General features: G+C 42.2%; 2 protein-coding genes across 4 annotated transcripts in view; one reads left to right on the forward strand and one right to left on the reverse strand.

Moving 5' to 3' along the window:
* Window positions 1–8,644, forward strand: part of AGXT2 (alanine--glyoxylate aminotransferase 2) — a 57,644-nt gene extending 49,000 nt beyond the window's left edge. The window contains exon 14 of the mRNA XM_027605873.2: window positions 7,275–8,644. Coding sequence (XP_027461674.1) covers window positions 7,275–7,292 — 18 coding nt within the window. The 3' untranslated portion in view covers window positions 7,293–8,644. The remainder of the gene's footprint in view (window positions 1–7,274) is intronic.
* DNAJC21 (DnaJ heat shock protein family (Hsp40) member C21) lies at window positions 3,697–26,724 on the reverse strand. Of its 3 annotated transcripts, XM_027605869.2 has the most exons (14): window positions 26,468–26,582; window positions 22,313–22,543; window positions 21,380–21,462; window positions 19,380–19,473; window positions 16,722–16,845; window positions 16,298–16,420; window positions 15,370–15,674; window positions 14,360–14,511; window positions 12,299–12,386; window positions 9,503–9,661; window positions 8,658–8,700; window positions 5,875–6,047; window positions 4,685–4,760; window positions 3,697–4,179 (listed from the first exon to the last, which is right to left on the reverse strand). In XM_027605869.2, exons 3-14 carry the CDS (start codon window positions 21,453–21,455, stop codon window positions 4,015–4,017), a joined length of 1,578 nt encoding a protein of 525 aa, XP_027461670.1. In that variant the 5' UTR covers window positions 21,456–21,462; window positions 22,313–22,543; window positions 26,468–26,582; the 3' UTR covers window positions 3,697–4,014. The 3 variants fall into 3 exon arrangements, with proteins under 3 accessions (XP_027461670.1, XP_027461669.1, XP_027461671.1); XM_027605868.2 differs by lacking the exons at window positions 21,380–21,462; window positions 22,313–22,543 and having other exon boundaries at window positions 26,468–26,724; XM_027605870.2 differs by lacking the exons at window positions 22,313–22,543; window positions 26,468–26,582 and having other exon boundaries at window positions 21,380–22,262.
* Between the last annotated feature and the right edge of the window lie 505 nt (window positions 26,725–27,229).

The following is a 27,229-nucleotide window of genomic DNA, read 5'->3' on the forward strand; positions in this document are numbered from 1 at the left end:
TTTCCAATTTCCTACCCAGATAAGGCTCCATTGTCTTCATATACTTTAACCAAACACAGAGCAACAGACTGATGGCAGAAGCCACTATGAGAATCCTTAATTTCATTAAGCTAGACAAAGAAATTTTAAAAATGTGAAACGATGGGGGCGCCTGGGTGGCTCAGTTGGTTAAGCATCTGACTTCTACTCAGGTCATGTTCCTGGGGTCCTGGGATGGAGCCCCACATCGGGGTCCAGGTTCAGCAGGGAGCCTGCTTCTCCCTCTCCCCCAACTTGTGTTCTCTAATAAATATTTTAAAATGTGAAACAATGCCTCCACTAAACTTTCATTTTGAAAGTTATTTTTCATATTTGTTATTTAGCATGTATTATTTTTAATACTTTTAAAATCCATTTTAATTTCCAAGAGTGTAAATATCAATAGACAGAAGCTACACACACAAATACTCTCTGGAGTTCTCAATTTTTAAGCGTGTGAAGGGGTCTTGTGACCAAAAAGTTTTTTTTTTTTTTAAGATTTTATTTATTTATCTGACAGAGAGAGAGCACAAGCAGGCAAAGTGGCAGGCAGAGGCAGAGGGAGAAACAGGCTCTCCAATGAGCAGGGAGCCCAATGTGGGGCTCGATCCCAGAACCCTGGGATCATGACCGGAGCCGAAGGCAGCCGCTTAACTACTGAGCCACCCAGGTGCCCAGTGACCAAAAAGTCTGAGAACTGCTGCATTAATGCATGTCTGTCATTTGCTCATTGATTTGTAGGAGGTACTTTTTCCATGTCTCCTGGATGATAATTCTCTCTGTTACATATATATTGCAAACAATCCCAGTCTGAGACTTTTTACTTATGGTGCCTATTCTACAAAAGCTTTTATTTTGGGAGGCGCCTGGGTGGCTCAGTCGGTTAAGCGTCTGCCTTCGGCTCAGGTCATGGTTCCAGGGTCCTGGGATCGAGCCCCACATCGGGCTCCCTGCTCCGCGGGAAGCCTGCTTCTCCCTCTCCCACTGCCCCTGCTTGTGTTCCCTCTCTCGCTGTCTGTCAAATAAATAAATAAAATCTTTAAAAAAAAAAAAAAGCTTTTATTTTGACGTAGTCCTGTTCTCCTCTAGTGTAATTTTGCTAAGGATACTGCTCCTGTTTTGAAACAGAAGTCTCACTGGGCTTTCTAGGGAACCCCAGCTCTGGCATCACTGAACGAATTGGAGAGAGAAAACAGGATTTCCCCTTAGCCTCTCCTCACAGAGCCAGCTTTCCATGCATCTTCCACAGCTCAGCTTACTTCAGTCAGGATGGTGCTCACCACTGACCTTGAACGAGATCAGTGTAAAATATGTGCTCATGTATTTTAGACTATTCTGTTTTGCTTCATACAAATGAAATTGAATGTCTGTGATTCACCAAAAATATTTTACCAAAGCATTAATATGTTTCTGTTTTCCTCTTCAGAAGTAGATTAGGAAGGACAACACATTTAATTCAACATGTACAATTCAGTCTGCAAATATCTTAACTGAAAAAGATTTAACTCCTTTAAATTCAACATTTTGTATAAAGCTTTCATATTTAAAAAGCACTTTCGGGGTGCCTGGGTGGCTCAGCCGTTAAGCATCTGCCTTCGGCTCAGGTCATGATCCCAGGGTCCTGGGATCAAGCCCCGCATCAGGCTCCCTGCTCCACGGGAAGCCTGCTTCCCCCTCTCCCACCCACTCCCCCTGCTTGTGTTTCCTCTCACTGTGTCTCTCTCTGTCAAATAAATAAATAAAATCTTTAACAACAACAAAAAAAGCACTTTCATAATACTGTTGTACCCGGGGTGCCCGGCTGGCTTGGTTAGAGGAACACATGGCTCTTGATCTTGGGGTCATGAGTTCAAGCCCCATGATGGGTATAGAGATTACTTTAAATAAACTTTAAAAAAAAATTTAAAAATGACAAAAAATATTATCTGTCCTTCGTGATAGTCCTGTATGATAAATGGAGACAATACTATGCTAAGAACTGTGTTATAGATAAGGAGAATGAAATTCAGAGAAGTTAAATGATTTGTCGGCATTATATATGCACAGGACTACAAAGGAGATTAACTTTCAACCACAACTGATGAAGATCCCTTCAAAATATGGTTGAGTTTTGTCAATCAGAATAAAAGTGACAAGTAACCCCAATCAATCCTCACACAAAGCAGAAACTAAATACCTGTCTGGTGGGTAGAAGGGAAAGCAAGGAATGTCTGAAGGGCATCCGCAGGACATTCTCTGCCTTTCAAGATGACTTCATAATTTTACTGTACAATAATATGCGATCAGTATGCCCTCTTGTTCATCAGTATTCCTAGTCTTATTACAGCCAATTCACCGAATTCTAGTTAGAGGAGGGTGGCAAGTTTTCAGACCAAGCCTGGGAGGAAGAGCCCAAAGACCTGGCTGCTATTTCCCCTGAAGGGACAAGAAAGGGACAAGGTGGGAGGGTGGGGTATGACAAGTAGGAGGAATTAGAGATAGAGGTTAGAGAGACACAGAAAAGAAGAAGATAAAGAAAATCTACTTATGGGGCGCCTGGGTGGCTCAGTCAGTTAAGCGTCTACCTTCGGCTCAGGTCGTGATCTCCGTGTCCTGGGATCGAGCCCCACATCGGGCCCCTGCTCAGCGGGGAGTCTGCTTCTCGCTCTGCTGCTGCCCCTCCCCCCACTTGTATTCTCTTTGTCAAATCAAATCTTTAAAAAAATCTACTTATATCTCTAAACGAAGAAAAAATTAAAATACAAATTCATATTTTCAAGTCCATCACACAGAACGATCCACATGCTCAATACTAGCCATGAGGCTTTCAGAAAAGTCTTTGCCATTAGAGATTCAAGTTTTAGAGCTCATACATAACTGAAGATTCCTTCACTTGAAGATTCAAGGATATAAGGAGAGAGCCTCACTGAACACAGAGTATATATTTTAAGCCAGTGAATTCAAAGTTACTCTCAAGACCAATTGTAAAAATTGCCTATATAATCCATCCTCATCCTAAAAATTGACTCATCACTGATCCATATACTTGACCACACTCACTTTCGACCATTCTCCGTTTTTCGAGTTAATATTCATCTCTGCTACAGAATGGATGGCATAAATATCAGCCCTATGAAAAAACTTTTATTAAAAAAGTTGTTTTCCATAAATGATGAAAAAAAATTAAAAACTCCTGAAAATAGTGAAGAAAAAAATCCCAAGGCAGAATATGCTTTGTTAAATCTGAGCCACCCACCCCCTGGATCTGTCACGCTTTATGGCCAGCACTGTGCCAAAGGAGGAAGTGCCATATACATTGATTTGCTTCCACCTCCACAATTTAAATCAGAGCAAAACACCAAAAGATATATCTTATTGAGAATTACCTATAAAATCGCAAATTAAATCACCATGGTTATACCCTGAGATGCTAGTCCTGAAACATAACCATATATGTTCAATTAGTTTCTACCTACCACCGTCTTTGAGGGAAAAAATACAGTAATCAACAATAGGTTAATTCGAAGTAATTTAAAAATCAGAACTGGAGTCATGGAATCAGGTGAGAAAAAAAATCTATGATGATTTTAAAACAAACTGAGTCGTTGACAGATCATGAAACATAACAGAATACAAAAGCACTGAATCATATAAAAATACTATGTGAAATCCACAAAATAAAACAGAAAGGAGCATTTGTATGTGTTAAAATAATTTAATTCTCCCTGTACATTTCTGTCCATGTGAGCCAAGAGAAATCAAGAATGTATACTTTACAGTATGTACCTGTTTTGAGACATTCAAGTCAATTCAGATGGCAAAGTAGAATTCAATCACTAATGAAATGTTTAAAAAATATATATTAAACAAAAAAAATGTTTTTACAAGATAAAAAATAATCTTCCACAATGCAATAAATTGCAGATCACCGAAATTTTAACTCTTTAGATGACTTCAGTTCAGTTTTTGGTTTCAAAATCTAGAGACAATCAAAAAGAAAAAGCGTTGGCAGAATTTCTATCTGTTTTTACGTTTCTCTTTCTTGCTTCGACTACTTGTTACACTGTTTAAAGAACATGATGAAGGTGCTCGTGCATGACCTGTGGCCTTCAGATGGTCAAAAAGTTTATTCCGGGATGGAAATTCACTATGGCAGGTTGCACAGCTGATAAGAACATCACTCTGAAGAGGGAAAAAAAATCATAAATAAGAGCAAGTGTTATTACCTGAGAGCAGTGATTTGGGTTTTCATGTTGAGATCAACAATCAAATAATTCAAAATAAAGACCTTTTAACAAAATGACGGCCATTAAGACAGGCTCAAAAGAGGCAGCTATTCACAGAAGTCCCATCAACCAACTCCATCGACTTTAAGAGACCTGAGACATTCAACAGTATGCATCGTGTGGACTGCACTGAGGTTTTAGATTTCAAAGTAATAGAAAACTGAGCAGTAACGTTCTGCTAGTCTGGTATTCTCAATGCGCCTTTTACTTTTGAAGAACAACAGTAACAGCAGCACAGATATAAATTCTGCGTTCGTCAAGAAAACCTGTTGATGGAGCCACACCCATACAGCAGGCGCAGAAGGGCCCACCAAACACATCTTTAGAATCAGAACTAAGAATTTAAATTATATTGCTGAAACAAGGTCCACTGAAAATATGTCAATATGATTTTGACCTACCACTGTCTGTGGTTCAGCAGGTACTTTGACAGATTTTTTCATATCTTTGGCTTTCTTTCCTTTGGGTTTAGGAGCACTGGAAAATAAATCATAGAATTCTTACAATCCAATAATGTATATATAATAACGTATTCCCTTTGTTATTCTGCTCCCAAGAAGACTCAAAAGAGTGACATGGACTTTAAAGGTTAATTCATTCGTTTTTAATGGCCAACCTAATTAATTTTCACATCTCAAATGAAGAGCTTTCAAGAGCAACTTTAAATCACACAGATGTCAAATTTGACACAAAAACTAAGGAATTTACTTAAAACAGCTGAAACACAAGCCACAACACATTACAGGCTTGTGCGGTTCCTTGCCCTCCTTCTCTCAGAGCCCCAGGCCTAGCCCCAGGCCTCCACCACTGTGTTTGCCTCACTGACGCCAATTCCTAAACGCCCACGTGCACTGCGCCGCCCCGTCGCTGCTGCTCCAATGGTCATAAGCGCTGGCAACTCAGGCTCCCACTTTACACTGTCATTTGAATTCTTTCTCATGGTCCTAGACAGGGACCTGATGCTACTTACTGTTCAGACCTTTCCTCAAGGAGTAAGAAATTATTCTCTGCTCTGGAGGAACAGAGGAGGCCGGCGACAAGAAAGTAAGACAAGGCAGGAAGGAGAGGACCAGGAATGCTCTCTCCCCTGAGAGAGACCTTCCTCTGGCCAGCCACTGTGACCCTGCGTGGCAAGAACATTCCAGGGCCCCTGCCAGCAGGAAGGCCCCAGGCTATGCATACAGAGCCTGGTGACCTGCACTGTGGGGCCCAACACAGGAGGGCAGCCATGAGCATGGACACACAGTTCCAGATGCTCCAGGCAAGTGGGGCACAGCCTCATCAGGAGACTTGTTCTCATGTGAGTGTCAAGGATTACTGATCTAGGATAAAACAAGGACCTCAACAGGATAGAAACTGGATCAAAGTGCCTTTCTGATTCGGGCCATATTGCTGAAATGTCTGTGACCACATTCCTCTAGCATCCTCTTCCCAACACGCTTCATCTGTATACAGTGGGATGTCTGTCTGGATAAACGTACAAGTCACTGATACACCTGATCTGCTTCATCAATCGTGGGAAAGGTGTTGAGATATGAAAAGATATTTTTCCTACCAACATTAATTAGAAAACACTATCAACCTGACTTACTTCTTAGCTTCACTTTTTGGATCATCACAGAATTCGACAGTCTCAGTGACACTGATACTTTCTTGGGGACTCCCATCCAATTCTTTGGCACGGTCTTGATTTAAGTTGGTATCTTCTGATTCAACCTTTACTTCTTCTCCAGTTCCATTTTTATTGAAATTATCATCAGAATTCTAGGTAATAAAACATGTATGCATTACAAAATAAATAACAGTAATAATCCCAGCTTATGATACCAAATAATTATACTAAACAATTACAATGTCCTGTATGCTCTGGAGGAGGAGATCTTCAGGAAATAAAAAGAAAAAGCAGGTAATAATTTAAAAAACATGAATGCTCATTACAGAAATATTAAATTAGGAAAAAATTGGAAACAATCCATATGTTCAATAAGTGAATAGTTGAATTATGAAGGGAATTATGAAGTTCTTAAAAATCATGTTTGCAAAGACACTGATTCAATTTTGTGGAACAGTACGTACAACATATTAGCTAAAATATAAAAGAAAATTATACATAATGTCTGATTACAATTTAATTCCAAGTAGTATCTATAGGCAGAATTAGGGGTGATATTTATAGTTCTCTATATTTCCCAAATGATCTGCAATGAGCACCTATTACTTTTATAGTTAGAAGAGAAAAAAAAAAAACAGCAAATAAGCATTATAGAAAAGACAAAGCTTGGCAAACACACCTTCACTCCGTGAAGAGTGTTTGTTGTTGTTGGTTTGGGTTGGGGCAACATCTTGCCACATGTGCTTTCCCTTCCCTTCCTCCCTCCTCTCAGCACACACACACACACCCCACCCCCATACCCAGAACGATGAAAATAAGTTACAGGCAGATATCATGACACTTCCCATGTGTCTCCTAAGAACAAAAACATGCTACTCTCTTCCCCACAATACTCTCTTCATACTCAAGAATTTAATGCTGATGTGATCTGCTCCATAATCCATATTCACAACCCAGTAACATCCTTTCCTTGTGAGCGACAATCGAGGACCACAGGCTGCGTGTAGTGGTTATGCCCCTTGAATCTCCTTTGTTCTAGAACCACAGCCCTACTTTTTGTCTTTCATGGTACTGACAATCTGCTGGCTATTCTGTCCCACAGTCTGGCTTTGTCTGATTGTCTCCTTAGGATTAGATTCAGGTTACACATTTCTAGCAAAAATATTAGCACCAAAGTATCTATGAAGTTCAAGATTTATTTTTTTGCAGGTAATTTTGTCTTTGGAATGTGTCCCATGGAGGGTGTTCAGAGTGCTCAAAGGTGACTTAAATTCCTCCTTCCCGTTAGCCAGGGTCCTCTGTTTACATTCAATTTCAGTTTTCTGGGTTTTCTTTTACCATCCTGTTGGGTTATGCAAATTTTTTTTCTGACCATACAGAAAACTCTCCCAGTCTGAAGTTTCCTGATTCTCTGTATTTGCTGCTCTTCAATCTACTAGTTCACATCTCCACGCTACCTTCCCTTCAAAAAGAACCGAGAAAACATCGGGAAAAGTGCTACATACAACTAGGTCTGAACTGGGACTTTCTTCCTGAAAGAATCAGAAATCCTCAACAAGAGGTATTACTATAAAGGAATACAGCTTTGGAGGGGAAAAAATGGGGTAGTAAACGAAGCATTTTCATTGGTAAGAAAACACAAATACATGTGTTTATTACTGCAATCTATAGGACCTACTCTTCCCGACTCCAGACAAGATAGGCTTGGGTTAGGTATAAATCTCTCTTATCTTGTGTTTATTCTAGTGGTTCTGGCACACACAAAGGAGAGAGGAAATGTTCTAAGCTAATGACTATAGAGTCTTTGGGTAGAAGACAGTATGAGTCATTTTAAAAAGGAACACAGAACTTGCTATGTGGTTTTATAATTGAAGTAAAAGTTCCAAGTCACAAATTTTAACAGTGATAAGTTCATGTATCATGTATCATTTTTGGAATATGAGACAGATAAAAACTACTTTCAAATATATAACCATTTAAATAGATAAGCCAAATCTAAAGTTTTACAAAAAATTACTGTTAACTAAATTTTCTTAAAAATATTTTCAGTTTTCAAAAAGAACTGTAACATTTAATACTTAATATAAGCTAATATAATGAGATTATATTAAAGTAGCACAGAAATCAATTCCATTCCCTTAAGAACCACCAAATATCCTTAGTAAAATGGACAAGCTCATTGTGTGTTTATACGTCTACAGGATTGTTACGTATAACATAATAACTTTTTATTTAAAAATATTCTTGAGATTGGATTTAGACACCAGGTGTGAAATATTTAAGCTACTTACATTTCTGAGTAATACTAACATTTTTTCAAGAATCATAATCATTACACATTTCTAACCAAACGTTCCTTTTGCAAAATTTCATTTGTTGTTGGCAAAAGAAACCTAGATATACAATAATCAACCCTCAGATTTTCACATATTTCTGATTTTAACTGTTATCTTGATTTAAAGACCCAGTCACCACATGTGTCCAGATATTTTTTTAATATGATCACTCAGCTAATTAGTATCTGGGAATTAATTTCACCTGCAAAATTTTAAGACACATCGACAACAGTAATTAAGTAAATTAGCTACGTACATATTAATGGAGGAAAAATGATGAAGAAAGAAAATTGTTTTCAACTCCCTTCAATCTTTTTTATAATCAACATAAAATTATAGAGTGAAAAATACAAACGATACTGAGTAAACAAGAGCAGTCCAACTTTATGTTTGATATTTAATGTTAATAAAACTTTTTCAACATACCTGTGCTGGTTTCTGTTTCTTTTTCTTCTGCTTTTTGGAAAGCCTAAGAATAAATATAAATCAAAATGTCAAATATTTAACTCTGTGACTACTAAGTGAAGAAAAAAAGTACTAAAACACAACTGATACAGAGGGAAGTGAAATTTTAAAAGTAATATCATAAGATATTAAAAAGAAAATATTCACATTATCACTAGAAAATTAGAACTGTGGTTCCATTGATGGTAATTAGCATAGTTCAAAAGTGTTTATTTTTTTTTAATTTTTTATTGTTATGTTAGTCACCATACATTACATCATTAGTTTTTGATGTAGTGTTCCATGATTCATTGTTTGCGTATAACACCCAGTGCTCCACGCAGAATGTGCCCTCTTTAATACCCATCACCAGGCTAACCCATCCCCCCACCCCCTCCCCTCTAGAACCCTGTTTGTTTCTCAGAGTCCATCGTCTCTCATGGTTCGTCTCCCCCTCCCATTTCCCCCCCTTCATTCTTCCCCTCCTGCTATCTTCTTTTTTTTTTTTTTTTTTAACATATATTGTATTATTTGTTTCAGCGGTACAGGTCTGTGATTCAACAGTCTTACACAATTCACAGTGCTCACCATAGCACATCAAAAGTGCTTTTTTTTTTTTTCAAAAGTGCTTTTAATAGTCATAATATATTCTGTAAAAATTCTATGTGACATCATGCTTTACCCATTTCAATACTGTAAGTTCCCTTATGTAGAAAAAAATGTGGAAAAATATTAGCATAACAGAATAACTTCTTAGATAAAATAGCATTTAAATGCAATCTCATCTCTAATGTGGTAAGTACGTCTAGAAGCATTTTTAGAAGTACTTTTGTTTTGGTGCATTTTCTATTTCTTCCTCAGAATTGGCATTCAATGGATTTTCATCAGTTTGAGGTCCTGAAAAATTCTCTTCCTCCTCCTCCAACTGTTGTTTTAACAAGGCAACCATTTCCCGATGCTTCTTTGATTTTTCATGATTCCTCATGCTGAAAGAACAATCTGACATTAGTAACCACAACAGGATTCATATGTGCCCAGATATGTGGCTGAATCAATGCAACCACGTTAAAATTCATTTTTCCCCAGTAAGGAAGCAAAATGTTGGGGATCCGACAAAGAGAAGCAGAAGAACCCTGTCAGGACCTCTCGGGCAGGAGGACTTGGCCAGCCCACAGGGGTGCTCTTCTTCCCTGTACCCCGGCATTCCCCTTTCCCTCTGTCCTTTCATCTACATATTGTCTTCCAATTTTTTTTTGGTCAAAATCTCTATTATTTTTACTTTCCAATTCTTAAAATTCAAGACTTCTCCACTGTTTCCTCTTAATCACTGAGTATTAGCCAAGCACGTGCACGTTCCAGGTTGCACCGTGGGCTTTGGAAGATGCTGAGAAATTACAAGACAACATTCCAGCTTGAAGAGAAGACTGCTTGGGTTACGATGTGAGGGCCTCAGGTACCAGAGTAGTTTACCCCCTTTTGCTTTTTTCAATAACTGTCTTTCGCCTTCTCCAAGAGGGCTCTCCCCTCTCACTCCCACCATCCTAAATGTGAGTTCAGACACATCTACACCCATCTGCCTAAAACTTTCTGAGCCATTGTCTCTTTCAGTGCATCTGTGGGCCATGAAGTAACACTCCACAAAATAGGGTTGACAATACTTAAGTACCAGAATTATTAGATGAACAAGAAAGTAGGAAACTTATGTCCACACTATTCACTTTATCTCATCTGTTCAGACTTGGATTTTCTAGTCTCCATTGCTACTCTCCCTTTCCACTAAAATTCTCCTTCATACCATGGTTTCTTAGAGAAATTGGGACATCTTGTGCTAGAAAGTAAGTGCTCAAAAAAATGACTGGGACATGTCAAAAGGACACAGGAGCCACCTTGGAGGAACTCTCATTAATCGTATCTGGAAAAGTTTGAGCATGAAAAGTACAGGAATAAATTCTAAAACACTGAAAAACTTCACAAATTCATACTCATAATAGACAGCTAGACGGAGGAAAGGTAGGGCTCTTATTGAGAGCAGAGGGCCTACTGAGGACTAATAACGGAGAAGGAGCACTGGTACCAGAAAAGCCCCCTTTTGGAACCATTATGGTGCCAAGTGGCATAAGCTGAAATCATCAATGAATGCCAAATCTAGGACATTCTGAGGAGCAAGATACTTGCCTAACTTTAAAGTGTCTCCCCACAGATTAAACAGGCTATAAGGTAAAATCTGTCGCAAGGGGAAAAGAATGCTAACTCTACAGTGAAAAAATTAGACAGCGTCCTGGCTGGCTGATCAAAACTATCACCACCAAAGAAGGGCAGACAGACGCCGACGTTGTATGCTTTCAGAAATGAAGACCTGAGAGCAACACGACATGTTGATGTGGTATTCCAGCTGGAGACTGAAACTAATCATGAGGAGACGGACATTCAAGACGATAAATACTCCAGTAAAAAAAAAAAAAGGTTTTAAAGGGCCCGTATTCTGGAGTTAACAACGGCACAGACAAGAGAACTGATCCAGATTAAATAAGACTAAATAAATGAACGCAATCCATGCTGGAGTGGAAGAGACTCCGTACAGGACGTGAACAGAGGATGTGCTGACAGAAGGGGGATTCGGGCGGTAAAGGAGGTAAAGGGAACATATCAGTGTTAACAAATTTCCTGAAGCTGACAGGGGTCCTGTGATCATCTACCAGAATAGCCTTATTCTTAAGGAATACATACTGAAGTATTTAGAGGTAGACGAGCATTATGCACGTAACCTACTCTCAAATTTTTTCAGGGAAAAACGGTGTGTGGAGCAGGGGAGGTGGGGGGAGAGAGAGAGAAGGGGTGCACCAAATGGGGCAAAACATCAGGTGAATCGGGCGCTCTGTATTCTATCCTTGCAACTTCTCTGTAAGTCTGACGTTTCCAAATAAAAAAATAATTTTTTAAATCTCCTTCACTGTTGCTTTTGTTTTCCCGTTTCTGACTCTTCTGCCCTTGCCACGTCTCTTAGCACGCTACAGTTTTTTTCCCCTTGGGGTTCCACACCAACACCTTTTACGACTCCCACACCCCCACTGGCATCCTTCGGTCTCCCTTCTCCTTTCCTGCATGTGTTTTGTTTCTTTGTCCCTTGCTGACTCTACTTTTGTTTTCTGCCCTATTCTTTCTCCTCTCTTCATAACAGTATCCCTTCAAATCCTTCTCTCTTCTTCCTTGTTTCCAAAAGGCAAAGTCCCTCCGCTTCAGCAAGTATAATTTAGGCAGGACACGTTTAAAGTTCCAGGTTGGCAGCACTGGCCTGCACGGGAGTGTGACGGCTGGAAGGGGGTCTGCCACCAACAACAGAGACTAGCTTTGGTCTAGCCTCGTCTGTGTGACTGTGCCTTCTTTGTCGCAACAAGCAGCAACACGGAGACACATCCAGGTTTTAAAAAGCAGCATGAATGAGAATCAGCACAACGTGCTTATTCACCACCAGTACAAATCCTTCTTCCTCTGCGGCCCAGAAATCCCCCAAGAGAACATGGAGGAGGGCTGGTGACCCACTGCTATGAGCACTTTCTTTTTAGGGCTTTCAGCGTTCTAGTTCACCTTGGAAGAAAAGGGGAGTTCAAAGATCTTAAACTTACGCCTTTTCCGTCTTAAAAGATTTGTCACACGCTGGGCAGTAAAGGTCATCATACAGCTCAGCATCCTCAGCCTCATCACTGTCTTTACCTGCACGAAGGAAGTCGAAAGTAAGAATCCTGTTTGAATAGAACCCAAATCTAAAACATGTTAACAAATTACATGTCTTTAGTAACAATCTAATATCGCAAACAAGTTAGAAATTGTATTTCCTTACAAAAAAGAAATAACGTTACCAGGATTTGAGTTGACTTTTTAAAAGCAGTCCTGAATTATAAGGGGAGGCTTCCAAATCAACCACATTATCTTTCCAGTTCTTCTCATAAGTCTACTAAGACTCAAAGTCTTCTCAAAGTTCTCAGTGTGAGCTAAGTTCAGAAAATCAAATGCCACTTTCATAGTTCCACCACAAAGCAGTTTTTTCAACAAAAGTTTTTCAGTTTCTCCCTTGAGCAAGATTCGATGCAAACACATTTGTAACTGTAATCTACTCTTAAATGCTTTAGCGTTTAACACTCCATCACTATTTGACAGGCTGGTCATAAAAGAGCATACTATATGTAAACTTTAATAATGTCTTTATGCCCTTGTTTTTTTATAAGCTTGGGGCTTTATTACAATGAAATAATTACTATCAATATAGTCCACAAAATCTAAGCGACTAAAATGCTGAACTAAAAGTCTTTGCAAAGTCCCATCTATCTTTATAAGAAATAAACAAGTAAACTGACTGCTACTGAGATCAATAAATGGGATCATACAATGAGATTAATAAAGATCCCAAGGTATCTTTTCTATAGTCTACATTTTTGTTCTTTATAAGTTAAGTGATATGAATAGGACTTGAAAGACACTCTCATTGAAATCATAAATGATCAAAACTCATTCTACCTAGTATTAATGTTTAATAAATGTTGTTATTGTGCAATTACCTGTACCCTTTCATTATATAAACGATTAATCAAATAGTTAATAAAGAATGTTGGATTTGAAGTCAAAATCTGGATCTAAAAATGATCACATGGCAGGCCTATATGCCAAAGCTTCTCAGAATCTTACTTTCCTCTTTAGTAAAAGGGAAATCATTCTATGAGCAAAACATACATGTAAGGGGTATTGTGTAAAAGCTCTTGCATGTGAAAGCACTTCATAAATTTTACATAAAACTCTAATTATGCCACCTCACGTTTATAGAATGCATAATTTTCAAAAGACCTGCACAAAAACTACTTCTAATTCATTAATAGAAAATTTCATAATCATTTTGAGTAAATAAAAGTCCATCATTTTGTCATTTGGCTACCAGTCTAAAACAACACATTTGTAGATAAGGTGAAACTGTGCTAGATCCTTCCACATTATTCCTCATGGAATAGCTAGAGACAACTCAAAAGGTCAGGTTATTCTCCACAATGCCTACTCCTCTCCTGTTCAGGTAGTCACATGCCTTGCGCTCTCACAAGAGAGGCACTGAAAGGACAGTTTTCAGCACACCAGGAGGAGCCCCTCAAAAAAGTCAAACGAGAGGAACAATTTATATATACTACGTAGACTCCTGTGCAATTTTTTCTGGAAAGAGCTGCTATTAAAACTTGACCTGAGCTTCACTGCAGGTTTTTAAGTAACCAACAGTCACACCTGTCAATATGCCCATTTGCCAAATTGATTTATGCAGCCAGAACCACAAACTGTTTAAAGCATGGCCAGAAAAGAGTTTATTAATCAGATAAACTCTTGTTTCTTATTCTAGTAGTCTAGGGATTAGACAACGTCAGTGGTCTACCTTTGCTTGGCCTACACAATATTGTTTTTCATTTTAATTGTCTGCCACATTTAAGAGCTGGAAGAGGTCCCCTAAAAATCCAGATTTCCAGCTCTGCTTAGAAAGCAAACAGACACGAACACCCCGGCAACACGGGTCCCAGCAGCAGTGGAGTGGACTCTGGCGTTCCCAGGATGCAGCCAGGCCCCCGCTTCCGACTGCCCCCTATAAGCACCCTGGGTGTATAACGCCTGCGCACAGAAGCATTCACTTTCTCGAGTTTCCTAAGGAAGGAAGTTACCATCATGCCCATCTTTGAGCTCAGATTCCTCTGTGTCATCTTCATCTGATCCGTCTCCAAATTCCTTCTCGTAGCGTGCCTCCATCTCCTTGAGCTCCTTCTCCAGGTCGGCCACGGTCATCCAGCTCTGTTCCTTGTACTGCTCGGCCAGTCTAGACACACAGCACAGCCCCACTTATGCTGAGAATCAGGTCTCCACGCTGGTTCTACTTACCCCATAGGCCTCCAACCCATGCCCTGGAGAGCGTCTTCCTCCACTGTCAGTGTTGAGTTCAAGTGGGGGCAGTCGCTTATTTGTTATGTGGTTGATTTTAACTATTAGACTACCTAGATTTTAACTATTTCTATTAGATAATGGGCTTTGAAACCTATAACTCTTAGCAAGTTATGAAAAGTCTTGAGGTGTTTTTAAATCCTAAGTGGTGAGCAAAGTGCTAATTTTCCAAAAATGAAGGGGGGGGTAGAATTTATAAGAAGTGAATAATCTTTAAAAGAATGCTACAATGCTCTGGGCACAATGCTTTTACACTAACTCCAAGTAACAGAGCACTGAAGGCATGAAAATGAACTAAAGATCTGGAGCGTGCCATCAAAGAGGCCGGACGGCGAGGTGGGGCAGAGCAGGGGCACTGTGCCAGCGTCTTGGGTCCAAGTCCCGCCTCTGTGACTTCCCAGCTATGGGATCTCGGACCCGTCGGCTTCCCCTCCTCAAAAGGACGAGGAGAAAAGCCAGAACTTACTTCGCAGAACTGCTAGGACAAAAATGCGTAGAACAGGGCCTGGTCCAGAGGCAGAGATCAATGGACAGTCATTACTATTATGTCTCACAAGAGTCTGGAAAGGATCTCAAGAATAAAGGGCCTTTGAAGGCAAACATGCAACGCAAGGGTGGCTGATGGAGCCAGGATGTGGATGTGGCCCTCCCACCCCCGTGAAAGTGCCCCGTCAGGCCTGGCCCCACATCTCTACGGGGCAAGGGGCCTGGCCGCGCATCCCAGCGCATCCCGTACTTGGCCTGCTTCAGCTTCTGCCGCCGCCTCATCTCCTCCGCCTTCCTGGCCTTCTCGGCGTTCTGTTCCTCCACGAGCTTCCGATGCGCCTGCACTCTTCGGTCTCTCTTACGGATGAATGCGACCAGCTGGCGCACTAGCTCGTTCTTCTCCTTCCTTGCTTTGTCGCGAATCTTTTTGTTTTCTTTTTCCATGGCACGTTTCTCCCAGCGGTTTGAAGCTTGTCGTGTATCATATTCTTCCTTCCAAGCAAAGTTCTTCTGAGTGCAGAAACTCTGCCAATAGGCATAGAAAGGATGGACTACCTAGAGACAAAAAAAACAAGTAAAATGCTGAGGTGTAAGATTTTTTCCCTCAGCAAGGCAGCAAATATCAGTGATGCAAAACATCTTCTCTTTTTTCATATACATCACATCACTACTAGTCAATGGAGAAGACAGTCCTCTTAGGGCTTTACAGAATAAATCACTCTCCAGAACAAACTGAATGAGGTAATGAGTGGGATGGGACCCCGCTTAAAAAAACAGGAAAAAGTAAAGAAGGATGCTCTGAGGGCGCTGAAAGCCCCTCCAGGAAGGGAGAGAGAGGGAGAGACTCAGTCACAGTGTAGGACCAAGACCTAGGATCCATGCTTCTTAACTAAAGAAATGGGGACGGGGCGCCTGGGTGGCTCAGTTGGTTAAGTGATTGCCTTTGGCACAGGTCATGATCCCAGGGTCGTGGGATCGAGCCCCACATCAGGCTCCCTGCTCAGTCTGGAGCCTGCTTCTCCCTCTGCCTCTTATCCCCCTGCTCATGCTCTCTCCTTCACTCTCCATCTCAAATAAATAAATAAAATCTTAAAAAAAAAGAAGAAGAAGAAGAAGAAGTGGGGAGAAAACACACTGGTAAATGCTAATTACAAAACGGCAAAGCAGTTTTCTTTTACCGTATCATAGTCACTCTGGGAGTCTCCAAAAGTGGGGAAATCTTCCATCTCCTCTTCTAACACAGATTCTAGCTCTTCCTTCGCAATCATTTCAAAAACGTTACGATAAACTGTATAAAAGCCCTAAAAAACAGTAGCAAGAGCACAAATTCTTAATACTTTTATAGTCTAATGACCAATTATGATTTTAAAATGTAACATGAAAAACTTTAACGTTAAAGAATTATGGGCTCAAGTTCTGTCACTGCAAGAACATTTAGGTTTCAACTGGAGGTTTTCAGATGCTGATAGTTTAAACATGAAGGCAATATTTTTTCACTTTTCAAAATGAATACTGTTTCACCTATTATAAAATAATTTTGAGAATTTTCTTTGTGTTTGAAAGTCTCGTGCTTGATCAGAAATTAAGAGTGAGTTCATTTACCTTTTCATCATCTCCATAACCAGAGTAACAGGTCACAGTGAAATAGTGAAGCAAATCTAAGCTGTCGTCTTGATATTCCCCATCAAGCCCACCTTTAAGCAGAGCCTCTCTATGATTATCATACCTAAACAAACAAAAGAGATTAGTATCTTCTCAGTGATCACTGAATAAATAAGATTGCAGAAGGATGCTTTACTCTGAAACAGCCAAATTATTATACATTAGTCCAATCCATACTAAAAAAATTTTTTTCGAATATCAACATGAAAAGACATAGTAATCCTTCAGAGAACTGATTAAAACTGTGACGGCAACTTTCAATACGATGGAGGCATTATACAGTACTCATCCATATGAACAATGCAATTTAACAAGCCAGGGAATTTCCATGACTCCCCCAGAAAGGTAGCTGCATTTCTACAGGTAAGAAATATTACTAAATAGGTCAGCACTGGACATAATCTGCTCCACAGACTGATTATATATTTGTGATCAGATTTACCAACATAGACCAGAACAAGACTCTTCCTAGGTTTATGTAAACAATCTACGAGTTTCACATACACACAATTACTCCTTATAATAACTCTGTAACGTTAGTTCTTACCCCCAAAGATATAACAGGAAACTGAAGCTCAGTAGTACTAAACAATTTGTCCATAATCACAAACCCAATAAGCAGCAAAGCTAGAATTCCAAACCGGGTCTCCTGCACTAGAAGGACCGTGCTCCTAGTAACCGTGCAGTCTGGCCTGCAGGTCACAGGAGAGTTAACAGCAGGGGCTTCAGACAAAAAGACAAGAGAGTCCTTAGCACAGGAAGGCCTCCTGAGATCTGGAGAAGCAGACAGAGCCAAGGAAGTCAGGAAAGAGTTTCAAAGTTCCTAAAGGAAAGCAAAAGCATTTCTAAGGCCACATCTCCAAATTTTTCAGGAGAAAAATGTAGGATTCTCTGATTTTCACCTAAAAGACAACTGTTAAAGAGTTGTTTCTTTACGGCCTTTCTCCCTCGAGAGCCAGCTGTGTTGTACACTGTTTAACACACACAAGACTCGTGCAGCAACACTGAACACCCGCCTGCTCTTTATAACAGCAGGCTCTTGCACAGCTATGTCCAGGCTTAAAACCTATTCCTTTGTAGCACAAAGTTCATCAGAATCTGAAAACTTTGGTTAAACATAGAAATTTTTGCCTGGGGGCACCTGGGGGGCTCAGTCGGTTAAGCGTCTGCCTTCGGCTCAGGTCATGATCCTGGGGTCCTGGGATCGAGTGCCACATCGGGCTCCCTGCTCAGCGGAGAGTCTGCCTCTCCCTCTGCCCCGCCCCCCCCATACTCACTCTCTCTCTCTCTCAAATAAATAAAATCTTTAAAAAAAAAAAAGGAAAGAAATTTTTGTCTGAAAATGATATTAAACTGTCAGGTCATCAAAAGGAAAAGTATCTGTCATAGATATGGAAGCTTAACTCCATTTCTTCATATAAAGTAGTTCTTGGGGAAAAACGCAATTCTTGCTCTGAAGCACGCTGTTTTTAAGGACAAGTCAACATTCTTGTCCAACACCAGTAAACTTGTCATACACCAAAGAGATCCCATTTAATGAGAAGTTACTTCACAAGTATCAAAGTTAAATCTATCTAATATTGCCAAGCTTTGTTCCACCACCTATAAAATAAAATAATTGGAATATTCACCTCTAAGGTTCCTTCCAACTCTAATACTGAATTTTTTTTATCTTATTATGTTATGTTAATCACCATACATTACATCATTAGTTTTTGATGCAGTGTTCCATGATTCATTGTTTGCGTATAACACCCACTGCTCCATTCAATACGTGCCCTCTTTAATACCCATCACCAGACTAACCCATCCCCCCACCCCCTCCCCTCTAGAACCCTCAGTTTGTTTCTCAGAGTCCCTAGTCTCTCATGGTTCATCTCCCCCTCCAAACTCCCCCCCCCTCATTTTTCCCTTCCTGCTATCTTATTTTTTTTTAAACATATAATGTATTATTTGTTTCAGAGGTACAGGTCTGTGGTTCAACAGTCTTACACAATTCACAGCGCTCACCATAGCACACACCCTCCCCAATGTCTATCACCCAGCCACCCCATCCCTCCCACCCCCCACCACTCCAGCAACCCTCAGCTTGTTTCCTGAGATTAAGAATTCCTCATATCAGTGAGATCATATGATACATGTCTTTCTCTGATTGACTTATTTCGCTCAGCCTAATACCCTCCAGTTCCATCCACATCGTTGCAAATGGCAAGATTTCATTCCTTTTGATGGCTGCATAATATTCCTGTGTGTGTGTGTGTGTGTGTGTGTGTGTGTGTGTGTGTGTGTGTGTGTGTGTACACCACATGTTCTTCATCCATTCATCCGTCAATGGACAACTTGGCTCTTTCCATAGTTTGGCTATTGTGGACATTGCTGCTATAAACATCGGGGTATTTACCCCAAAGATACAAATGTAGGGATCTGAAGGGGTACATGCACCCTGATGTTTATAATACTACATTTTCTATAATGAATAGGTGACAGATACCTCAGAACACACTGAAACATTTGACAAATATACATTTTTTTAGATCTTCTATTGATAATTCTTCCCAACAAAATATACTAAGATAGGAGGGACAGTGTGATGCTCACCATGCTCTTTCCTGAGGGTCACTCAACACATCATATGCTGCTTGGATTAATTTAAATTGTTCAGCTGCTTCTGCGGCATTATCCAGATTTTTATCTGTTAAAATAAAGTCACAGATATTCAGTCACCAAACAGGTAGAGGACAGAATCTAAAAGGGACCTCTTCCATCACAAATGCCATAAATAGATGAGGAGTGTACAAAACAAAGAAAAACAATCAGGGAAGAGCAGAGAGATCCCGGTGAGAGTTGATAATCAGGATATGTGAGCAGTATCTGCTTAAGTAGAAACTGCATGCGTTCCCCTAAGCCTTGGTGCATCACTGAGCACTCAATCTGGATATCCACAAATGGAAAACCCTGAGTAGTATACGTTTTATTTTTAGAAAAAGCAAAATATATATATCAAATCAGTTACAGAAGTACTGTTACTATTTAGTGTTAAATTATGTTTATTGTTCGCATGGTCTTTGTTTTTTCTTTCTTATCAACGTAGACCAAAATAAATCTCATAAAGCTTTAGAAATACATACTAATTCTTCTTCTCTTAGCTGTGCTTCCTTAAGTGTGAGTCAGAGAGCACCTCTGCCTCAGGGAGGTGGGCAGCTTCCAAGATGGCCCCCAAGGATCCCCACCTCCTGGCACTCACACCCTGTGGACCCCCTTCATGGGTCACCAGGGTTGGTCTGTGAGACCAATAGCAGGCAGCAGAAATGATGATGGCATGCTAAATTACTTCTGAGATTAGTTTATAAAAGACTGCAGTTTCCATGTTGGGCTCTCGCTCTCTTGGATCGCTCTGGGAGTAGCCAGCTGCCACAGCAAGAAGACACTCGGGTGGCCCACGTGGAGAAGAACAGAGGCCTCTGGCCCACAGCCAGCAAGGAAACAAGGCCTGCCAAAAGCGGGTTTTCCCAATGAGGATACCACTTCATGAGGAGCCCTGAGCCCAAACCACCCAGCTAAGCCATTCCCACACTCTGATCCTCAGAAACTGAGTCCATATAATGAACGTTTGCTGTGTTTATTGGTTTAAGCCCTAAGTTTTTGGTAATTTGTTATGTAGCAACAGACATCTAATATACTCAGAAAGCAGAATATTTTCAATCTACTCTGGAGCATACCAAAATTTTATAAGCTACAACTCAATACTTGCCCTCTAAGAGGCCAGAGTTAAAATAGGACAGAAACATATTCCCTAGGAATAATCTTGCAGCCTTGGAACAAGACCCTTGAAGGCATCCTGCCTCCTCTTTTTAGGTACCATCACACTGGGTGTCCAGTCCTTCAGGCGATTTTCTGCTCGACCGCTACCACGGACAATACTTTCTCAAGTGCAGCAATTTGCCATAGCTCTCTTTACTAAGATGCTTTCACCTAAAAAGCTTTCAATATCTTTTTAGAATCATGGTAACTTTAAATCAAAAGAAAAAAACTCCTCCATCCCTGCAGCCCAGCTGTAAGTGGCAAGTAACACAATGCCAGTCCTAAATCCCCATCCACAGTGCAGCCCCTCTGAAGACTGCCAATGGTTAGCTCAAAGTCCACCTTTCCCCGGGACTAAATATTCCCATTTCTCATGACACACTATAATCCTCTACTTCCAATGCAGTCAGAAACAGGCACCAATAATCAAGGAGCCATTCATTACTTCCTCTTCTTCACACTCTACTTTTAATCACTAGAGCTCATTACATTAACTTTCCACAACAGCATCACATTATATCATTCTGAATTTACAGCTAACAAAGTTTCATGCAGGTTTCATACTGACAAGCCAAGTGATAACTATATAACAGACTTTTTTTTAAAAACTCTGATAGAGCTCTGAATCCATTCTGTGGCAGACACTGAAGGTTAGTTCATCCAACACCTCTCCCCTTTTCTCTTGCAGCCTCTACTGTGGAGGCTAAGCTCAAGGACTTGCTTTCCAGCCTCCCTTGCTGCTAGGAATGGCTATATGACACAGCTCTGACCAATAAGGAAGTCAGCAGAAGTCTAACTGTTAGTGTATTTTCTTTCCTTCCTCTTTCTTCTTGTCTTGCATGTGGACATGATGTTTGGCGCTTCAGCTGCCATCTTGAGACTGTGAAGAAAAAGCCAAGAGATTCACAGTGATATTAAGGAACAATGCCAGCAGGCACCTACCTCCAAACCTTCTTGTGGTGAGAGAGAGAGAAAAAACCCTTTATTTATTTAAGCCACTGTGGTTAGGTTTTCTGTTATTTCCAACTAATACTACCAAATTCCATCTCGTTGTGGCCCTGTTGCAATCAGGTTTTAGGTAATACAGGACACTCAATGCCCTGTTACAATTCTTTTAAATTCGGATCCCCACTCTGTGAAAGATACTATTAGCTGCCTACCCAGTATCTAGTCTCTTCTTCTTCCTAACAAAACCCTGATTTTGTTCACATTAGTAATGTACCCAGCTAAAAAATTCACCTCCCCAGACTTTCTTGAGGTTGGGAAGATCAGGTGACCCAGTTTTAGCCAATGAGATAGAAGCATACAGCTACCAAGTGAAACTGCCCAGGGAAGATTTTATTTTCCATATCAAAGAGATGGGCTTTGGTGGCACTCGACTTATGGCCTTACCTCAGCCCAAAGTCAGGGTATAAAGCCTACAGGTGATTATGGGGATTGAGACAGAGACTGCTAGTTTATTCTCTTCTTCCAGGAACAAGCGAAACCTGACTTTGTGGTGGGCCCCTGGTCCCATTAGAAAGCCTCCATTTCTCAGTCTCCTTTGAAGCTTCGCATGACCGTGACTACACTCTGACGCATAACACCTGTAAGAATGTTCCACTCCTGCTTTCAAGAACTTCCTTACAAGGCAACTAGCACACACTCTCTGTGTCTGCTCTACCCTTTCCTCCTCCGCTCTGCTCCCTGGGACCCCCAACGGCCACCCTGGCCAGTAAGTGAGGGCCCACCTGAAAGGTGCCGGGCAGAGTCCACAGGCCTCTTGGAGGAGAACTGCTACACAGCGGCTCGCTTGCCTGTCTCTTCACCTCGACATGACAGCGAGAAACCTTGAGCTCTGAGGCTTACTTGCTTACACTTGGTGCGAGCACTCAAGCCTTAGGATCAGGACAACGGAGCAGGTCTTTGACGGTCTCATCAAGAGCTGGAGCTACCAAGACGGGTCCCCTCTGGATTTCTTGCTAGGTGAGAAAAATAAAACTATTTGGTTTAGTTACTGTTGCCACTTTCCTGTCACATGCAGCTGAACATAGTCCAGATATGCCTTCAAGGTGAGAGTCATGATTTCTACAGCTTTCGTGATTCAAAAATACTCATGACTTCTACATCTTCATTAAATCATTCATAAACTTTGTCATAAATAAAAAAGCAGAGTCCCAATTAAGGCAGAATGGCAGAAAATGCCAGCAAATAAATCTTCCCACATAAAACAAAAAAGGTGACTGGGGGAGGTATGTGGGTGGTTCTTCTTCACCTTTTAATCAGTACTGTACTTCGTTGTCCTGTTTCTTCCCACACCCTTCCTTCCTCCTCCAAAGAAGTTTGGAGAAAGCTCAAGCTTTTAAATGCAGAAAGCCCATCAGTGTACCAGCTGAAAATAAGACCTAGCCTCTTACTAAAGCATCTTTCTTAAATAATTTTTTTCAGTCTGTCATATGGCTTATTTCACTTAAATATACCTGAACTGGTTGACTATAATGTTAAACTGAGATCTAAACACGTAAGTGCAATAAGTTAAAAAGCAGTAATAAAGAAACAAAAAGCCCACATTTATCATTAGCCACAAAAGCCATAGGTATTGCAAATCCAGTCATCAAAGCTTAAAAGGCATTCTCACACTATTCTTCGTGCTTTTCTCTCAATCCACTCACACACTCTTCTACTCCCTCCCAAACTTTTTTACAGTGCCTTCTGGAAAATTCCATGGATTGAGCCTTTTAAGTCCTGCCTTGACTGAAGCCAGGCTCTCTGAGAACACCACTTCCCTGCAGGGCTTCCTTCTTGGGCTCCTTCAGCCACAGCCCTCATATGGCAGGTCCGGGGCTGGAGCTGGCGTCCTCCTGGCTGCTGGTCCTTTACTCACTCCCAAGGGCACACTGGCATTCCTTCCAGATTCAAACCGTTGGCCAACCCCGCCTTCCTCCCCTTCTCACTGACTTTGGGCTGAGTTAGGGCATAAGGTGAGTGCCACCAAAGCCCATCACATCACTCAACCACGCCCCTTATCTCCCTGAGGATTCTGGCACTCGGAGTTCCCACCCCCGGGGCCCATGGTCATTATGGTGACTTGAATGTACGCTGCCCTCCCAGCCTCCCTACTCCCAGTCTCGCCTGCTCCAATCCACTCTCTCCCACGGCCAGAGAGATACCTGACAAACGATCACCTATCTTTCCCCCTGCCCTTGGGTTAAAATCCAATCTACCTCATCCAGTCTACCCCAACCTCCCAGACTGGCTTATGCTTACTTGGCCATGCTCCCCTTCCTGCACTCTGTCATGCTTTGTTTGGCCTCCCTCCACCTGGACTCCCTGCTTTCTGGCTTTCGGTCTCGCCTTAGAGGTCACTTCTTCAGAGATGCACATCTATTCCACCCACACAGAAACCCAGTCCAGGTCAGGCACGTGTGTTCATAAGCATCTTGCACTTGCCTTCATACCACCCTTATCTCTCACCAGACTGAAACTACCTGTTTTCCTGGGACTCCCTGATGACTCTACGTGGCAGCAGAGCAGGGACCATTCCTGTCTCATTCACACAGTAAAGTGCTCATGGCAGTCATCAAATAAAAGCCTTCCTTTCACAAGGAGTGATCTCACTAGGAAGTAATGCTGACCCTACTGAAAATTATTTTCAGTTGCTCAATTAAAAAAAACAAAAAACAAAGAAATACCTTTAACAATGAAAAATGAGCAGCCTTTCTTTTTGAAGTACAAATTATTCTTTGAAGCAAAGCCCCTGTTAACCTCAGAAACATCTAACACAGGACCTTGCACATAGAATGAATTAAACATTTGCTGACTGATGGACTTAACAAATTAACAAGCCAGCACAGCAAAATATATCAAAATCACGTGTCGCCTGTAGAGTATGCAACCTTTAAATGTATAGGCATCTTCAAACCAAAAGATATTTAGGATGTTATGATTTATGATGACATTCAGAGAAGACATTCACATTTCATTTCTAACCAGTTTGGTTTCAAAATAGTTAACTGATGTTTTAGTAACGTTTACATACTTCTTCCTTCCTTGCACTGATTTCCAATTAATCGCCAAATCTGATCATTTTTCCTTCATAGCATCTCTGCAACCCGGCCTTGCCCTTCCCTCCCACTGACCCCCAGCCCGGTGTGGGCCCTTCCTCGCCATGGTGGACGCTATCTGACTTCTGTCCCCGTTCCTCTTCAATCCACTCAGCCGCACCCACAGTATCACATCAAGACATCTTCGACCCTCCCTTATTGGAAAAACAAATTTCACAGTCCTTAGCCTAACATTCAAGACCCTTTAAAATCTAATCTTAAAACTACACTCAAAAACATCTTCATATTATCATCAAAATTATATATGCATTTGGTCACAAGCATTAATCCCCTTCCTAACACTTTCCCAGCCAGAAGAGTCAAGGAATTCCTAACTTCCTTCTAATTCCTAACTCAGTCTCTGATGACAACCCCCGTTCCTTTAAGATGTTTCTATACTATTTTTGGGTTTATTAATTTTGGATATAGCTACTGGCTTCCTGCTGTGATGAATGTTTAGCTTACTTACGTCTTCCTTTCTGATATATATCACATTTGTTTAGTTCCTCTGTTGGTAATCGTCACTTTAACAAACCCATACCTTTATTTCTTGTTCCACCAACTATAGACATTACCTTTTGACTTTGGGTCCCAGGCCCTTCCTTCAGCTCTTCTCTCAACCCATATTTTCAGATTTCCAATTAATACTGCCTTCGGTCAAACTGTCCCCTGGACCACCTTTTGTCCACCACGATGCTCTTCCCTCTACTCTTAAGCTAGCTTTTCCCAATTCCATTTCGCTAGGATCCAGCTAAAAATCTAGGCTCCTCTGCCAAGGGGAAGCCTCACTGCCTCTCACGACATAGTGAAAACTTCCTCCCCTGAATTCCTGGGGCATTTATTAGTTGTTTTATTAACCCAACTACCAATTATGTAGGTTGTGCTATTTTGTTTGCACTTGTATTTAACTTTTCGTGGTTTACAGCATGTTTTCCCAGAGATGTCTTAGCATTTCAGAACCTTACTATGGTGACTTGTACATACCAGAGATTCTATAAACATGCTAATATGTAAACCTCTTATAAGCCTCAAAAAGCTGATATTCAACTACAGCCTTAGTTTCCCAGTCTGAAAGATCAGATTACTTCACAGAAGTCACACAGGCCTGAACTGCCACCAAATAAAACATCCAAAGGAAGCATACTTCTAAGTACACATACAAACTTCCCTAGGGGAAGACACCCAATTAAAACTCAATCTGCAAAACTTCCGAAGTGGAGTACAGGGTCTGTATTTCAATAGCTTACTGGGAAAGGGAAGGGGGTGGGAAGCACAGCTATTTAAAAGACAGTTTACTAGCTTCTTTGTCTTAATTTCAATAAGGGGCCATAAATTACACTTGGGTAGCTGGGATTCCGTGATGAAGTTAAGGGCTGTTGAGCGGCAGAGACTCAAGCAAGAGCCAAACTCCAGAGCTCAGGACTCCTGCTTCTTCGGTGGTGTCTGCGAAGGGGTGGGAGGAGCGGGTGAAGTCGCTAGAATGTGTCCTCCCATCAAGTGCCACTGCGGGTAGCGTCGGGGCGGGTGAGCGGGGAAACGTCTGGGGAGGGACGGGCTGCCCCGGGCTCGAGTGAAGCCTGGGGTGAGGGATGCGTCCGCCGACGGGCGAGGAGGACGCCCGGCGGGAAGAGCACTGCGCAGGGCACCTGGTCGGGGACCCGGGCGGGGTTCCCAGGGAGAGGGGAGTTACAGGGCGGGCAGGTCGAGACCGGCCAGGGTCCCGGAGTTATTCCGGGAAGAGGGGGGCGAAGGGTGGCGGGGGCCCGGCTTTTGCAAGGGCTGCGACGGTTGCGGAGTAGTTACCCGGGTGCCATTTCAGGGCCAGCTTCCGATAGGCCTTCTTGAGCTCCTCCTCGCTGGCGTCGCGCCGCACCCCCAGCGCTTCATAGTGACACTTCATCGCCCGGCCGGGCAGGGGGCTGGGGCCGGGGCCCGGGGCGGGGCCGGGGCCCGGACCGGAGGGGTGGCGGCGGCGCTGCTGGTCCTCTTCGGCAGCGGGAGCCGGGCGCCCGCACCTGGCCAGCCAGCGAGCACGGCGGCGGCGGCAGCGGCGAGGGGTGGCGGAGGCGCGCGGCGGCGACAGGCGGCGCGGGCTGCGGCACGCGGGCGCGCGGAGGGGGCGGTGCCGGCGGCCGCGACTTCGCATGGGCTGGGGGAGGGCTCGGTTCCCGGAAAAGCTGCGCGCGGGAGAGGCGGGGCCTCGGCGGCCGGGAGGAGGGCCCGCGGCGGGATGGAAGCAGGGCCACGGCAGGTGGGAGGCGGAGCCGCGGCGGGATGAAGGCGGGGCCCCGACAGGTGGGAGGCGGGGCCACGGTGGGCGTCATTGTGAGGGGCACAGTAGGCGGTCTGTGTAAGGAGCGCCAACTGGGCAGCCCACCTGAGGCCTGATAGGAGTCTGATGGGAGAAGATTCCGGAAAGCATCTTGTTTTCTGAAGACGATTTCTCAGTGGAGTCCCGTTTTTCCAGATGGCAACTCAGGCTCGAAGTGGTCGAGTGGTTTGCTCAGGCTTCCCCAACTGATCGATGGCAGGATTCAGGTGAACCGAATATAGGATTTAACTCTT

Source organism: Zalophus californianus, chromosome 5, assembly GCF_009762305.2.
Source record: "Zalophus californianus isolate mZalCal1 chromosome 5, mZalCal1.pri.v2, whole genome shotgun sequence".
NCBI lineage: Eukaryota > Metazoa > Chordata > Mammalia > Carnivora > Otariidae > Zalophus > Zalophus californianus.